General features: G+C 58.3%; 1 protein-coding gene, 1 long non-coding RNA gene and 1 other non-coding gene across 3 annotated transcripts; 2 read left to right on the top strand and 1 right to left on the bottom strand.

The window, feature by feature from the left end:
• The first annotated feature begins 119 nt into the window (after positions 1-119).
• On the top strand, positions 120-867 carry LOC123844362 (uncharacterized). The gene is made up of 2 exons (XR_006790754.3): positions 120-508; positions 737-867. It is a non-coding gene; the product is annotated as an uncharacterized LOC123844362 (long non-coding RNA).
• LOC123845133 (small nucleolar RNA SNORD60) lies at positions 549-631 on the top strand. The gene has a single exon (XR_006790968.1). It is a non-coding gene; the product is annotated as a small nucleolar RNA SNORD60 (small nucleolar RNA).
• Positions 868-1,742: 875 nt separating the features above from the next.
• RAB26 (RAB26, member RAS oncogene family) lies at positions 1,743-7,830 on the bottom strand. Its single transcript, XM_045874720.2, has 9 exons — positions 7,285-7,830; positions 6,127-6,237; positions 3,742-3,783; positions 3,594-3,660; positions 3,406-3,458; positions 3,028-3,093; positions 2,874-2,930; positions 2,697-2,773; positions 1,743-2,591 (listed from the first exon to the last, which is right to left on the bottom strand). Exons 1-9 carry the CDS (start codon positions 7,699-7,701, stop codon positions 2,489-2,491), a joined length of 993 nt encoding a protein of 330 aa, XP_045730676.2. The 5' UTR covers positions 7,702-7,830; the 3' UTR covers positions 1,743-2,488.
• Between the last annotated feature and the right edge of the window lie 6,565 nt (positions 7,831-14,395).

Genomic DNA, 14,395 nt, shown 5'->3' with positions numbered 1-14,395 from the left:
GCGGCTCCTCAGAAACTACGACTTCCGGCGGCTTCGACGTCGCGGGGCGGGATTGGCAGCTTTAGAATCACTCTATGTAGCAGGTCGGAGTCTGATTGGTTATGTGCCGCTGTCGCTCAGGGTGACGTTCGATGGCCCGTTGCGAAAAGGAGAAGCTTCGCGGGTCGGGTCCGGGAGACGCAGCGTATCAGCTGCAAGGGGAGAGGGTACTTCCGCCAGGATGGCCCAATCGCAGTGGTAGGGCAGTTTCTATAAAAGCTTGAGCCTTGGGCTCCCCGTTCTTTTGGGATCGAGTGCGGGTCTGGCGTGTTTGCTCTTGCTGGCGCCGTCCGCTAAGGTCATGGGCGCACTGGGCCCCGAGTGGGTTTGAGGGGGTCCCCCAAGTCTGCAGGCCCGCCTGGCCCTCTTCCGCCTCGGTGTTGTTCATGTTTTTTGCTCCGCCTTCCCCAACCCCACCCCCTCGTTGGGTCGGAGAAGTCCGAACCTCCAGACCTCCATCTCCCGGCAGGTAAGGCTGGGCCGGGCCTGCTCTCCCCTAGGCAGCTTCGAGCCTGTGATGAGTTGCTTTTATTTCTGACACCTCGTATGAAAACTGCACACGCAGTCTGATTATTTTGCAAGACTGAGGCTTCAGGGTGCACCCCCATGACGGGGGCGGGGGCGGCTGGGTGCGAAACTATCTTGTCCGAAATGGGAGTGGGCTTTTGTCTACATTGTGGCGCTGTCTGCCTTCTAGGGCGGTGGGTGACCCGGCCAGAGGCCGTGAACGTGAGTCGACGTCAGCCCAGAGGCCTGGTGGTAAGGCGGGAGCCCGTGTCGGTCTGGGAAGCGCTGAGCAATAAAGCAAAAGTGGTGAGTTGATTGGAACGCAGGTGTCTTTCTTTTCACACACGTTTGCATCCCATAGGACCCCATGGGAGCACTGGCTCAACCCCAGGTAGTCTTGGGACAGGGCAGAGGAAGGTGGATGTTCGTCCGGTGACTTCCCCACTGTTGGAACTGCCTTCTCCATATTTCCATATAAGGCCAAAAATACTGGGGTTTTTTGGCTTGTGCCTTGGGTAGGTCAGGAACTCTTAATTTTTTTTTTTTTTTAAGATTTTATTTATTTATTTGACAGACAGCGAGAGCAGGAACACAAGCAGGGGGAGTGGGAGAGGGAGAAGCAGGCTTCTTGCTGAGCAGGGAGCCTGATGTGGGACTCGATCCCAGGACCCTGGGATCCTGACCTGAGTTGCTTAACCGACTGAGCCACCCAGGTGCCCAGGAACTCTTAATAATTTTTTTTTAAGGTTTATTTATTTATTAGAGAGGAGGAGGAGGGGCAGAGGGAGATAGAGAATTTTTTTTTTTTTTAAGATTTATTTATTCATGAGAGAGAGACGCAGAGGGAGAAGCAGGCTCCCCGCAGAGCAGGGAGCCTGATGTGGGACTCGATCCTAGGACCCTGGGATCCTGACCTGAGTTGCTTAACCGACTGAGCCACCCAGGTGTCCCAGGAACTCTTAATTCTTCACTAGCGGGCCATGGAGCACTGTTTTTTATTCCATTGTGTCTTAGGGGGAGTGGATATGAATCACCTAGGCTCCCCCATGCTCCCTAGACACCATTGGGGTTCCAAGCAACCTAGTTACAGCAGGGGAGGGGTGCCACCCTCTGAGTGTTAAAGATGACCCGTACTTTCCCGAGGGGCCCAAAGGGGGATTTCTTTGAACAGAAGAGAGGCAGTACAGAAAACACAACTTTATTCACTAGGACTGAAAACAAAGGCTCTTAATCTAAAGACGGACTTCAGGATTTGAGTACAACAACATGAAGTGTACTACCAGCCCCCTGGCTTGACCTCACTAAGTACAGGCCTCGGTGAGGCTGGCAGTTCTAGTTTCCCTGACATTTCTCTGATTTCCCACATGCTGTTCGTCTCTTACAAAGCCACAATCTTGGCATCCTCCAAGGGGGCATGAAAGGAAGACCCTGTTGATGCTGGAACCAGAGTCTCCTAGCGTGTGAGCGCGGAGCAGGTGGCTCTGATCCTTGGGGCACAAATGCATGGTATGGTTTGCGGTGAAGCCCTCGGTCCCAGGCACGGGCAGGAGTCCTGCCTTTCCCTGCCTGGGCAGCGTGTAGAGCTGAAGACATGGCTTTCTCTAAGGGGTTAGGCACTGTACATGTGCTGGAACGGTGGCCCAGCCTGCAAGCTGGGCGTGTCCAGGAGGGGGCAGCAGAGCGCCCCACGTGGGCTGTACATTGTGAGGTGCCCCCTCCTGTACTGGAGACCCTTGCTTTTCCTTCAAGGCCCTCAGGCAGCAGCAGGTGAAGAGGGGTGCAGACCCACTGGCTCCTTGAGGCCTGTTGGGCCTGAGGCTCTGGGAAAGGCAAGGCTCCATCTGGGAGTTCCAGGATCGGACACCCTGGGATTGACTGCGGGATGACTAAATCCAGGAGTCCCTGTAAAGCCTCCATCCAGCCTTGCAGGGCCCTCCCAGGTTCAGGGTGTGCAGCAGGAGGCTCCTCGGCCTTCCCTCTTGACATAGTCGTGCAGCCTGAAGTGGGGTTCACTGGGGGCCCTCGTGGAGCGCTGCTTCAACTCCCTGTGGTGCAGGGGTGACCATGGAACAGAGTGGCTTCTACCCCAGCAAGGAGATTCAGACTCCAGGTCTAGGGGTGGGGGTCTTCTGGTGACTGCCAGGACTTACTTTGCAATGGCTGTGAAGGCCAAGTCTACGTTGAGGCCTGTCTTGGCGCTGGTCTCCATGAAGGGCAGCCCGTACTCCTGCAAACAGCTGGTGGCAGCCAGGTGGCAGCCTGGTGGGGATAGCCTAAGTCCTGCAACCCCAGGGACACCCCTGGCCACCCACCCTACCCTGGCTCACCTTGGCCAGCTTCTCCCCATCCTCTCTCTTGACCGCACGCTCCTGGGCAGAGTCCACCTGGCACAGGGGTCTTGATGAGAGCTGGCCCAGGGCTTGCCCGCTCCCTCACCCGCCCTGTAGAGCTAGGGAGGAGAAGGGGGGCTGGGGCTCTCACCTTGTTCCCCAGCAGCATAAGCACCACGTCGTGCTGGGCATACTCCTGGATCTCGGTCAGCCAGGCCTGTGGGGGAGAAGCTGAGACCAGCCTAGAGGCTGGCACTCCTGCGTACCCCTTGTCCCTCCAGGCCACACCGCACAGAGGGCCTGTGTGGCTCTGGCTAACGGGAGGGGCCCAGAAGTAGTGGTCCCCGTGCGAGGCGGAGTACCTTATCCAAGGTGTTGGATGGAGCTGGAAGGTCCCCAGACCCCATCCAGCTCACAGGCAACCTGAGCCGCCAGAGGGGCCACCGTTCCCTGCTGTCAGTGGGGTCCTCCGGCCTCTGGGACCCTAACGCCCCCCTGCCTGCCCCACCACCAGGAGGGAACCACTGACCTGGATATTGTCAAAGGAGGCCTTGTTGGTGACATCATAGAGCAGTAGCAGCGCTGGGGGCAGAGGGCCAGTGAGGACAGCTTCCTGGCGCCCACAGCCTCCAGCCGGCCTGCCATGCTCACTCCCAGGGCACCCACGGAGCGCAGCCTCCGCTTCCTGGGGCTGGCGTCCCGCGCCCACAAGCTCACCGTGGGCGTCGCGGTAGTAAGCGTGGGTGACGCTGCGGAACCGCTCCTGGCCAGCCGTGTCCCAGATCTGCAGCGACAGGCACAGCCCGAAGTCAGGGCTGCTGGTCCCTTCCCCTCACCTCCCCCGCCCGCGCCCCCCACCTCTCACCTGCAGCTTCACCTTCATGCCATCCACATCCAGAACTTTGTTCTGAAAGACAACCAGCCAGCTCTGCTGAGCCCAGCAGCTAGGACAGTGCTGCCCCCTGATGGGGGGCTCCCGCAGTGCAGGCCAGGACCAAGCCTGAGCTTGTGCTGCCCCTGGCACGCCCCCAAATTCACTCTTACCCTGTCTGCCCCTCAGCTGGCTGGGTTCTGTCCCCGATGCCCACCTCCTGGTTCTCGTCTGACCACTTCACCTCCCTGTACCTGCAGGTAACCTTTCACCTCAAACCCAAGTCCTGGGATCCGCCCAGCTCTCCCCACCCCCATGCCTCCTACACCTCCCCCTGCTGAGCCCCACCTAGTGATGATGCCCAAGCCCCTCTCCCACTCAGATGGCCATCCTCATGGATTTGCAGGCTGCTGCCCTCCAAGGGCAGCCGTGTCCAGTTGTGGGCCATGTGTGCTCTTTCTCTGCCCACCTCGGAGGCCTGGCACACGGCCCTACTGCCCTCAAAGGCCCTCTGCCACCACCCAGCCCAGTCAGTCACCGAGTCCTATTGCTCCGGCCCTCCCCCCTCCTCCCTGCCCTGCCTCCGCCCGGCGCCTAGCCCTAGTCAGCTTCCCTGCACCTCCTTGCCAGCTCAGGTTCACCACGCACATCTCTCCCTGTACCCTCGCAGACTGCGGAGGCCCTGCCCCAGCCCCTCTGACAGGCATCAGCTCCTCACAGCTCTACATGTGATGCTCCTTTTGCCCAGAGCCACCCACTTCTGTGAAGTTATCGTGGTGTAACCCCAGGCCCATTACTAACATTCTGTGCCTCAGTTTCCCCATCCACAAAGGGAGATAACCAGGGTGCCCATCACATGGCTGCTTCAATGGCTTTATGAGCTACTACGTACAAAGCACTGAGAACTGTATCTGGCCCAGGATGAGAGCTAAACGCTTGCTCCAATTTAGAAGCCTCTCTTCCTGCTGGGACAACAGCTCCCTGAGGACAGGACCCAGTGCAGTAACCACAGAACCCGGAATTCGGCCTGGTACACAGCGGGTGCTCATTGACTGTTTGCTGGTAATGGTCCCCTGGCAGGCCTTCCCAGCTCAGGACTAGTGGCAGGGAGTGGCCCAACCCCACGGTTCCCATCTGCTGGGGTGGGGGTTGGGGGCCTGGTAGCCTCAGGCCCTGGCAGCTGGGACCACACCGCCTCCCTCTTCCCCAAGCTCCTGCTGTCAGGGTGCTTCTGGGTCTCCCAGGAACCAATGGTACAGCCATCTGCCAGGCTGAGAGGAGGCTGGGGAGGACACCCCGCCTTCACTGGCACCCTTGAACAGGGGTGTGAACCGAGCAGCCTCACCTCCCTCGCCACCTGCCCCAGAGCCAAGAGGAAGGTGAGAAGGGGGAAGGTGGGGCCGAAACAGGCAAAGGACCACCTGTCCAGGGCCTAAACTGTCCCTTTCTGGCACCTGAACCCTTACTTCATCTCAGAAGACTTGAGGGGACCTGGACCCCCAAGCAGGGTAAATAATGGCTCCCTAGCCTGAAGGGAGCCCCCTTTCCTGTTCCCAGAATGGGCCTCCCTCCCAGCCTCCCGCCAACTGGGTCTAATTAAAGGGTGAGAAAAATGCAAATTTGGGATTTGTCTAGAACACACCAGCACCTTGGCAAGGCACTCAGAATTTAGACTGGTGGGTAGAGGTGGGGGCGTGGCTGCTGTGGCCCTTATCATTCCCTGCTGACCCCACAGGCTATTAGGGTGCCAGGGGGGTGTGGGGAGCCCCCAAATCCAGGTGCACTCCCCCCGCCCCAAAACCCCAGGGACACAGCCCTCCTGTTGGGGGCAATGTGGGAGGGGGCTCTGGCAGGGGGGAACAGCCAGGTGGGAGCATTTACTGTGAGCTCCCTCACCCAAGGGCATGGACACCCCCCCCCCAGCTCCCAGAGCGGGGGGGTATGCCCCACAGCCACTTCTCTCTTAGGTCCTTGGCAGGCTGCCTGGCACCTGTGTACCGTGGGGCAGTGATGTTAGCCTCCCAAGGGAACATGGGCCTTGAGTTCCCTCTGACGGCCACCCCCTGGGGCACCCGGCCCACCCACCCTGAGGCACAGAGTACAGCCCCAGGCATAGGAGTGCTACGCCTGCTTCAGTCACATGCAGCCATCACCTGTCTCCAGGATCCTTAGGGTGTCAGGAGATGGGCATTTTGGTGGTTAAGGCATACCCCCTCGACCACCCTGACCCTGAGTGCCAGGTGGTCCAGACAGGAGGTGTCCAGGGCTAATGGAGAGCCAGCTGCCCAGGGGTGTTGTGAGAACTCCATGAGCTGGTGCGGGGGGCCCAGGGCATGGCTGGGTCAGCTTAGTGCTGAGGACATCAGCCTCCCCTCTCACCCGGAAGTCGATGCCCACAGTGGAGATGAAGGTCCCTGCCAGGAAGGCCCCATCCTTGAAGCGCATGAGCAGGCAGGTCTTCCCCACGCCCGAGTCCCCCACCAGCATGACCTGGGGCGAACAGGAGGGTCCAAGGTGTTAGGGACAGAGGGGACCAGGTGCTGGCCCACCCAGAGGGGTGTCTGGTCTTCCCTGAGCTGGCCTGGTCAGGAGTGGACGAACTGTCCCAGTCCTGCAGGCAAGACAGGATAGCTACGGTCCCTGCCGGCTGGACCTCCAGCGTCCACCTCCAGAAGGTTCGGTCCCCTGTCTCTTGAACAGTGGCCCATCTCACTTAATGGGGAGTGGGGGCAGCTGCCTCCATCCAGGGCCCTACCTAACCCCACCCCCAGACCCTGGACACCATGCTTGATCTGGAAGGGGAGCATTTGGGGCTTGGTGGGGAGTGGAGTCTGGAGGTTGGTGGCTGGAGACCTTCGGGGAGGCCTGTGGGGGTCTCTGTGCCAGGGGGCTTCTTCTAATCCCAGTAAGATTCTGGAGGATTTTGCCACATGAGGTCAAATCTTGGCCTGAGAAGGCCTAGGTCAGGTCTGGGGACCCAGAGGAGGCAATCAGGCTTCCCCCTCGTCCACCCCTCCCCCAGCCTGCTGTCAAAGGCTCCAAAACCCACAGACAGTCTGGACAAACCCTCCACAATCCACAGGCTTCTGCCTAGGCCTGAAGGAGGCCCCAGTGTTCCCCACCCAATTGGTAAACCTCTTCTTAGTCTCCCCCTTCCCCCCCAAAAAAGAGGAGACCCACAGACCCTGGGGGTGAGGGAAGGCAGCATATGGGAAATGGTGAGACTGGGGCCCGGGTGGGCGCGGGGCCATTAGGGAGCGGGGACGGAGCACCCGCCAGGTTCGGGACCCCTTGTCCGGCCCTGCCAGCTGGGACGTTAGGGGGCAGGGCTTGCCAGCTGTTGGGTATCTGAAATCCGGGTCTGACAGCTGTGTGTGTATGCGATGCGCGGTGCCCGCCGCGCGACCCGCAGGGTGCCGCTCGGGCGGGCTTCCCGCCCAGGGTCCGCCGGGCCCTCCGTCCACTCCCGGACCCCTCCCCGCTCGGCTCAGGCCGAGCGCCACCTGCTGCGCTTGCATGGGGTGGGGGCCGGCTCACCTTGAAGGCGACGTCGTAGAAGTCGCCGCCGCCAAGCGAGGGCCGGCCAGGCTGCGGGGGCCCGTTGGGCCGCACCTGGGGGCCAGGGCGCGCAATCCCAGGGCGCGCCGGCCGGGACCCGTTGGCGGCGGGCAGCGCGGAGGCAGCGGGCGCGCTGGCCCCCTTGCTCTTGGGGGTCTTCTTCCTGGACATGGCGGGCGGGCGCTCAGGGAGCTCCCGCTGCAGCCGCCGCGCCCCGGGCAGCCCTGCTCCCTGCGCTCGCGGAGCGCGACGCGGACCCGAACCTGTCCCGCGGCAGCGGCGGCGGCGGCATCCCCGGCGCCTCGCTCCCCGCCGCCCCGCCCCCGCGCCAGCCCGCAGCCACTCAGGCCCGGCCTCCCGCCGCCGCCGCCAATGGCCGCGCTGGGGCGGGGGCATGCAAATGAGCCGGCCGCCCGGGGGCGGGGTCACGAGGCCCCGGCACTGCCCTAGGTGCGCGAGGTGGGCGCGCTCTGCCTGGTGCGGGGAGCTCCTGCCCTGCCCCAGGCCCCGCGACCCGCTCCGTGGCCACCTCCGTGGGGTGGTGGGCCTGTCGCTTCCCCGCGCGCTGTACAACACCCCTCCCTGCACTGCTCCTTGCCCAGTGACCCTCGCGAGATGGTCTCCGGGCCTGGGACGGGGTTGGGGCGGGGAGAGTGCCCCGAGAAGGGGGCGCTGAGGCAGTGGGATTGCATGGGTGGACACCCTGGGTTTCTGTCCCTTCTCAGCCAGAGATGCCACCTGGCTTGCTCTGCCCCCCCTCCTCCCCTTAGGGCAGGCAAACAAACACGGGCGCTCGGAGCACTCAGGGCTCAGCTGACAGCTGGTTACCAGCGGCAGGATAAGCTAACACTTGAGAGCGCCAGGGCCCTCTCCCCCGCAGCTTCTGCCCGCTGGGCTGAATCCCCAGGATCCTTGGGTAAAGGGAAATCCGAGTTGCTGCAGCAAGCACTCTGAGTGGCCCCTCCCCTGGGGCTCTGCCCTCAGGGGTCCCGGAGGAGGAGGTGGCTAGCCCCTTGGCCTTCTGGTGCCAGGTTCTGGCCCCAAGGAGGCCCAGTGCTGACTGTCCCAACCCCATGCTGGTCCCTGGCAGACCAGTCTCCAGAGCCTGACACCTCCCCCTGGACTGTCTGTCTCCCCCCAGGATTCTCTGGGGTTTGAGCATAAGGCTGAGATGATCATGGGACCCTGGGAGTGGTGAGCCAAGATGCCCCTCAGCTGTGGCTTGGGGGCAGCGAGTGTAGGCAGAAACGCAGTGCTTCTGGGATCAGCCTCTGCTCCTTACTCCTGTGGCAGTGGAGGCATGGCCTGGCTGTCCCCCAGGATGTGATAGCTGTCGCATGGACCCTAGCCCCTTCAGAGGCCTGAGCCCTCCCCGCTTCCAGTTCCCAGAGCCCAAATAATGATAACGGGCAGAAGCTGCCTCTAGGGCTCAGCGGTCTGGGAAAACACAGGGATGCCCCAAGAGGCTCTGGCAGGGCCCTGCATGGGAGAGGCTGTGGGAAGCTGCCTTGTCTTGAGTGTCCTTGTGTGGCAGGCATAAGCATCCTCAAAACTATCCTGTGAGGTGGGTAGTGCTAGGATTCCCAGTGATCAGGTGGGAAAACTGAGGCCCAGAGAGGGGACGAGAGCTGTCCAAGGTCACCAGGCTAGAAAGTGACAGAGCCAGGATTTGTACCTGGGAACTCTGACTCCAGAGAACATAAACTGTCCCATGGCAGTGCTGAATCCTCCGGAGACCCGTCCCTCAAGGCCCTGTCAGAGCTGGGGGACAAACCTGAGGAAGCCCTCTGAGGGGCCCCTGGCCTCTTTTCTTGTCTCGCTCCTCGGGACCCCTGCTTCTTCCGGACCAATGCCCAGATGTGTGGATCGAGGGGCTTGGGGTAAGGGTGTTGAGCTCCCGCTGCTGGGGCCCTGGGGACTCCAGGTGTCCTATGCTCCAGGAGGCCAATTTCAGGGTGGCTGGCCCAGACTCTCAGCCCATGCCCACTGACCCCAGGGTCCCAGGCAAGGGGCTCCCTATTTCCTCCTGTCAGCTGTTGCCCAAGGGAAACCAGAAAGGAGTTTGGGTCCCCTAGGGGTGGGGGCTCTAGGTAAGGCAGCTGAGTCCAGGGTGGGGGCTAGTGCTAATGGGGTAACCAGGAAGAGAGAGTGGGGAGCCAGGAGGGGAGGAAAGCTGAAAGCAGCAGAGGAAAAATACTTGACCTTGAAACCTTTAAAATTAGGAGAATATATGTAAAAACCCAGGTCTCTGATTTCTTTCAAAAGGAGAGCGTTCTAGGTCCCTGGATCATGCATTCTTCTTGCCTCTCTTGCCTTCCAGCCATCCTCCTAATCTTTGATCATTATGTCCCTTGGTTCCTCCGTTTGCCATCTGTCTCACTCTCGGGAATGTAAGTTCTCTGGGTACAGGAAGCAGCTTGTCTTGGTCACTGCCATATCCCTGGCAGCTGGCTGCGGGCCTCAATAAACTTACTAAATTGGTGAAAGAAATATGAGTTAGGAATGGGCCCCACTTCAGGAGGACATGTCATTACTAACAAGGATAAGGCAGACTGTGTCGCAACGTGCAGTGAGGCAAGGCTAGTATAATCAAATAGCGAGAGCCGGGCTCTGTGGGGGAGGGGCATTTGCTCCGGGCTCTGAAGGTTGAACAGGAGTCCAACAGAAGAGGAGACAGATACACTTGCTAGGTAGATGGAATGAATACGTGCAAGCTCAGAGTGCTAGTAGGTGGGCATTTTGAGCAGAAGAGGCCAAAGTGTGATCCGGTTGCTTGGAGGAAATCCAGGTGGTAAGACAGGAGGGGGCTAGATTCTAAAGTGAATTTGAATGTTTAGCCTAGGAGCTTGGAAATTGTTCGGCCAGAAGTAGGCAGCCATGCATGGTTCCTGAGCAGAGCAGCAGAGGATACTGCTACAGGGGGTGTAGGAGGTGGGAGCATGGTGTCCTGTATAGGGGGTGAAGAGGAAGGAGCATGGTGCAGTCTGTAGACAGGGACGTGAGTTGAGGGGGTGGCAGTAACCAGGGGGAAGGGAATAGGGACAGAGGAGACCTCCCAGAAATACAGAATCTGCAGGCCTGGGGGTGAGGCAAAGAGAGAGCCCCTGGGGCAGAGACAGTGGAGTGTTGAGGTCCATTACGGACAGCAAGTTCTTTGCTGCCCCTCCCAATCGGGCAGGAAGGCCTCTGTCCCCTACCTCCAGCTCTGTGATTGCTCTGACCAATACATATGGCAGAAGGGACCCTGTGTCCATTTCTGGACCTAGGCCCTACAGACGGGCAACCCCTACTTCCTGTCTCCTGGAACACTCATTCTTGGAACCCGGCTGCCATACTGTGAGAAAGCCCAAATAGCCTTGTGAGGAATCCCAGGTGGAGAGGAACCCACTCGCCACCCAGGAAGTCATCCTGGCGGTTGGCGCTCTGGTCCTGGTGGGTTCTGTGCAGAGTAGCAATAGCTGTCCGCACTGAGCCCAGCCCAAACTGCAGATTCAGGAGCACTGGGGGCATTTTTTGTTTACACAGCAACAGATAACTAGACCAGGCTGCCCGCAAGGGGGAGGAAAAGGGCCAGTTTGGTGGGAAAGGTCAGGAGGGTGGCCCTGGCTGGCCCTGGGACGCCTGGATTGTCAGGCTGAGCTAGAGTGCAGCGAGAGGGGGGTGCCCACGGCCCTCAACCCTCCTGGCATAGGCCTGGCCCCGCTGGACAGGCAGAGGTCTGCATGTACCCATATTTCAGCAAAGAGCTGGAGCAACCCCATATCTCTTCCTGCCTCACTCTGGATGCTCACCCCAGCCCCTCTGGTGGCCCCCATTCCAGGTGCCTTTGCAGGCCTGGGGACCCCAGCTCCTGTACGCTGCCTTCTGACTTGCCCTTCTGGGGGCCTGGCCCCTTGGTCCTAGAGTGACGTGTGCAATGAGTCCCAGACACAACAACCCTCTAGGATCTCTGGCCTGAGGCTGTCTCTCTCTGGAGCCCCACTTTCCAAGCGGGCCAGCTTTACCCCCACATACTACTCACCCACAGGGCCATGGTGCTCAAGCCACGTGGGCTTAGGCAGGGGTGAGAGTCTTCTTGACCTTCCGGGCTCTACTTGGAAGGCAGGTAGCCTTCCCTGGCCCCTCCCACCCCCAGGCAGGTAGCCTTCCCTGGCCCCTCCCACCCCCAATTCTTGCTCCACTCACGTGGACACTGACATTTGCTCTCCAGTGGTTCCTCTGGGGGCTCCCGGCCTCAGCCCCAGCCTCTGGGCCTCCTGAGGACAGTACCCAGCCTGCCTCCACGAAGCACTGAATGGAGAGGTCAGTGACCGAGCAGGACAGGGCTAGGCTGGACTTCAGGGGTCAGTTAGTAAGGGGGGAGTGGTGAAGCTCCCAAGCCTTGTGACCCCAGAGCACCTCCCATACACCAGTCCTAGGGAATTCAGCTGTCTGTGATCTCAGGGGAGGGACCCTGGCCAGGAATGTGCCAGCAGGTAGAGGCCCCCCGCTGGATCCCGGGCGTGCTGGGGGACCCTGGGAGTGTGGTGTCTCTAGACCCGCTCCCCTCTCCCTGAAACGAGGGGGCAGGAGGAGCTGATCTCTGAGGTCCCTTCCAGCTCCAACACCTTATGTTCTATGAAATCCACGTGAATGTTGCTATAGAGACTGCAGAGAGGAACTGCCGCAGCTCGGAATTGGACCTCCACCCAGGAGAGAGAAGAAAGAGTCACCCCGGGAAACAGCTGATGTCAGAGGTGTGCTCGCCCCCTCCCCACCACGTGCACAGGGGCCACACCGGGTGTCCTGTTCCTGCCAGGACACACCCCACCTGCCGAGCACTCATCTTTGCGGCACTGAGGCCTTCCTGGGCAGGTGGTAAGGGGTGGGCGTCCGCCCCTGCCTCCATGGGGAAGGGACTATTGTGTGAGGGCTGGGGCAGTGGGTTGTTTCCTTGCAGATGTGCCCGCAAGATCTGCCCTCAGGCTTTCCTTCCCACGGCAGCTCAGGCACTCACACCGAGTGCTCCTGGTGGTCTCAGGATGCAAAATATGCCTGCGGGAGAGCCCGCCCTGGGCAGGGGTGGGTGGCGCTGCTCTGCAGCGAGGCCCCAGTGGGCAAGACCTCTGGCCGGAGGAGCACAGAGCAGCCCAGCTGCCTCCTGGCTCCAGGCTCTATGGGAAGCTTTGCAGGGGAGGCACAGGTGTAAAGGCATAAAAGGGACGCCCCAGTAACTATGACAACTGCTGAAGTCCCAGCCCTGGCTGCTCCTGCCCGGGGCCAAGTGCTCCGCTTGCATCCTCTCTCCCTTTTTCCTCGGTTATGAAAGTGATATATGATTGGGGGGGGCATGTCAACAACACAAAAGGTAAAGGCAAGAATAAAAGTCCTTGTTCCACCCTGACCCTGTCCCCCCCCGGGGTAACTGTTATTAGGTTTGGTAGTGGTGACCGTAGGTATGAGTCTCCTGTGGCTGCCGTGACAAATATCTACAACAAACCTGGTGTCACTGCAGAACAGCCCGAATGTGTTCTCCTACACTCGGGAGGCCACGGTGCGCAATGAGGCTTCTGGGGCAGAAACAAGTCTGGCTCCTTCTGGGGAGAATCCTTGCCTCTTCAGCTTCTGGTGGCCTCCAGCTTTCCTTAGCTACGTCCTTCCAACTCGCCTTTCCCAAATCACTGGCCTTTGCGTCTGCCGTTCAAATCTCCCTTTATAGGGACACTTGTGATTACATTTAGGGCCCCGCTGGATCATCCAGGATAACCCCTCATCTCAAGGCCTTTAAATGAATCACACCTGCAAGGTGTCTTGCCGGGCAAGATCACATTCACAGATTCTGGAGACAAGGAGCTGGATCTGTCTGGGAGCCACTGTTCAGCTTCCTCAGCACCATTCAAGTTGTGCGTTTTGGGATTTTGTCTGAAATAAAGGTTCTTGGCTGAGACAGACCTAAAAATCACTGGACGATGGATTCCTTTTCCTGTGCTATCTTTATCCAGTTTGTTTAGATGTGCAAATTATGCTATACTAAATGCGTTGCTTTATGCATAAATATGCATTAAATATACTTAAATGTGACCATGTCCTCTAAGAATACATACAACGTCACAATTATCTGATCTTTGCACATTTGATAAGATTTTCCCCAAATCAGATCTGGATGAAGTGTCTTTTCCTGGCATGGCTCTGATATGTTTTCAATTTCTTCCTTTATGATTGGTCTGTTTGGGCTTTTTACTTCTGCCCGAGTCAATTTTAATAGTTTGTCTTGTCCTAACATATAATGATCCTATCTAGATGTCAAAAGTTTAAAACAATTGCATGTAATTTTCTTTTGTAATTTCTAATTCTATTTCTGTGAATAAACCTATGTTCTTAATCGTAACGGTTCATATTTTATTTTTATCTCTCAGTGACATTTGCCAGCAGGCTCTTTTTAAAAATCTTTTGGGTTTTTTTTTGTTGTTGTTTGTTTTTTCAACTTGGGGCTTGAACTCACGACCCTGAGATTGAGACCTGAGCTGAGATCAAGAGTCAGACGCTTAATGGACTGGGCCACCCAGGGGCCCCATAATCTTAGTAGCCTTAAATATTAAAAATAGCTTTTGAGGGCGCCTGGGTGGCTCAGTTGGTTAAGCGACTGCCTTCGGCTCAGGTCATGATCCTGGAGTCCCTGGATCGAGTCCCGCATTGGGCTCCCTGCTCAGCAGGGAGTCTGCTTCTCCCTCTGACCCTCCCGACCCTCCCCCCTCTCATGCTCTCTCTCTCTCAATCTCTCTCTCTCAAATATATAAATAAAATCTTAAAAAAATAGCTTTTGATTTTATTAATTCATTCTACTCTTTTTTTTTTTTTAGTTTATGCTCTTGGGGCCCCTGCTGGCTCAGTCAGTGGAACATGTGACTCTTGATCTCAAGATCGTGAGTTTGAGCCCCACGTTGGGTGTAGAGATTACTGAAAAAAATAAAACTTAAAAGAAAAAAAGCGTGTAATTTGATAAGTTTTTACATATGTTTTTACATGAAATAACTAATATATGCGCTTAGATTTCAGTTTTCTTATTTCTATTTTGTTTTGGTTTATTTTATAGTTGTTTTTCTAGAATGTT

This window comes from Mirounga angustirostris, unplaced genomic scaffold, assembly GCF_029215605.1.
Source record: "Mirounga angustirostris isolate CCGP_5_RB_7025 unplaced genomic scaffold, mMirAng1.0.hap1 SCAF_5, whole genome shotgun sequence".
In the NCBI taxonomy this organism is placed as follows: domain Eukaryota; kingdom Metazoa; phylum Chordata; class Mammalia; order Carnivora; family Phocidae; genus Mirounga; species Mirounga angustirostris.
This window is presented reverse-complemented; position numbering and strand designations above follow the sequence as displayed.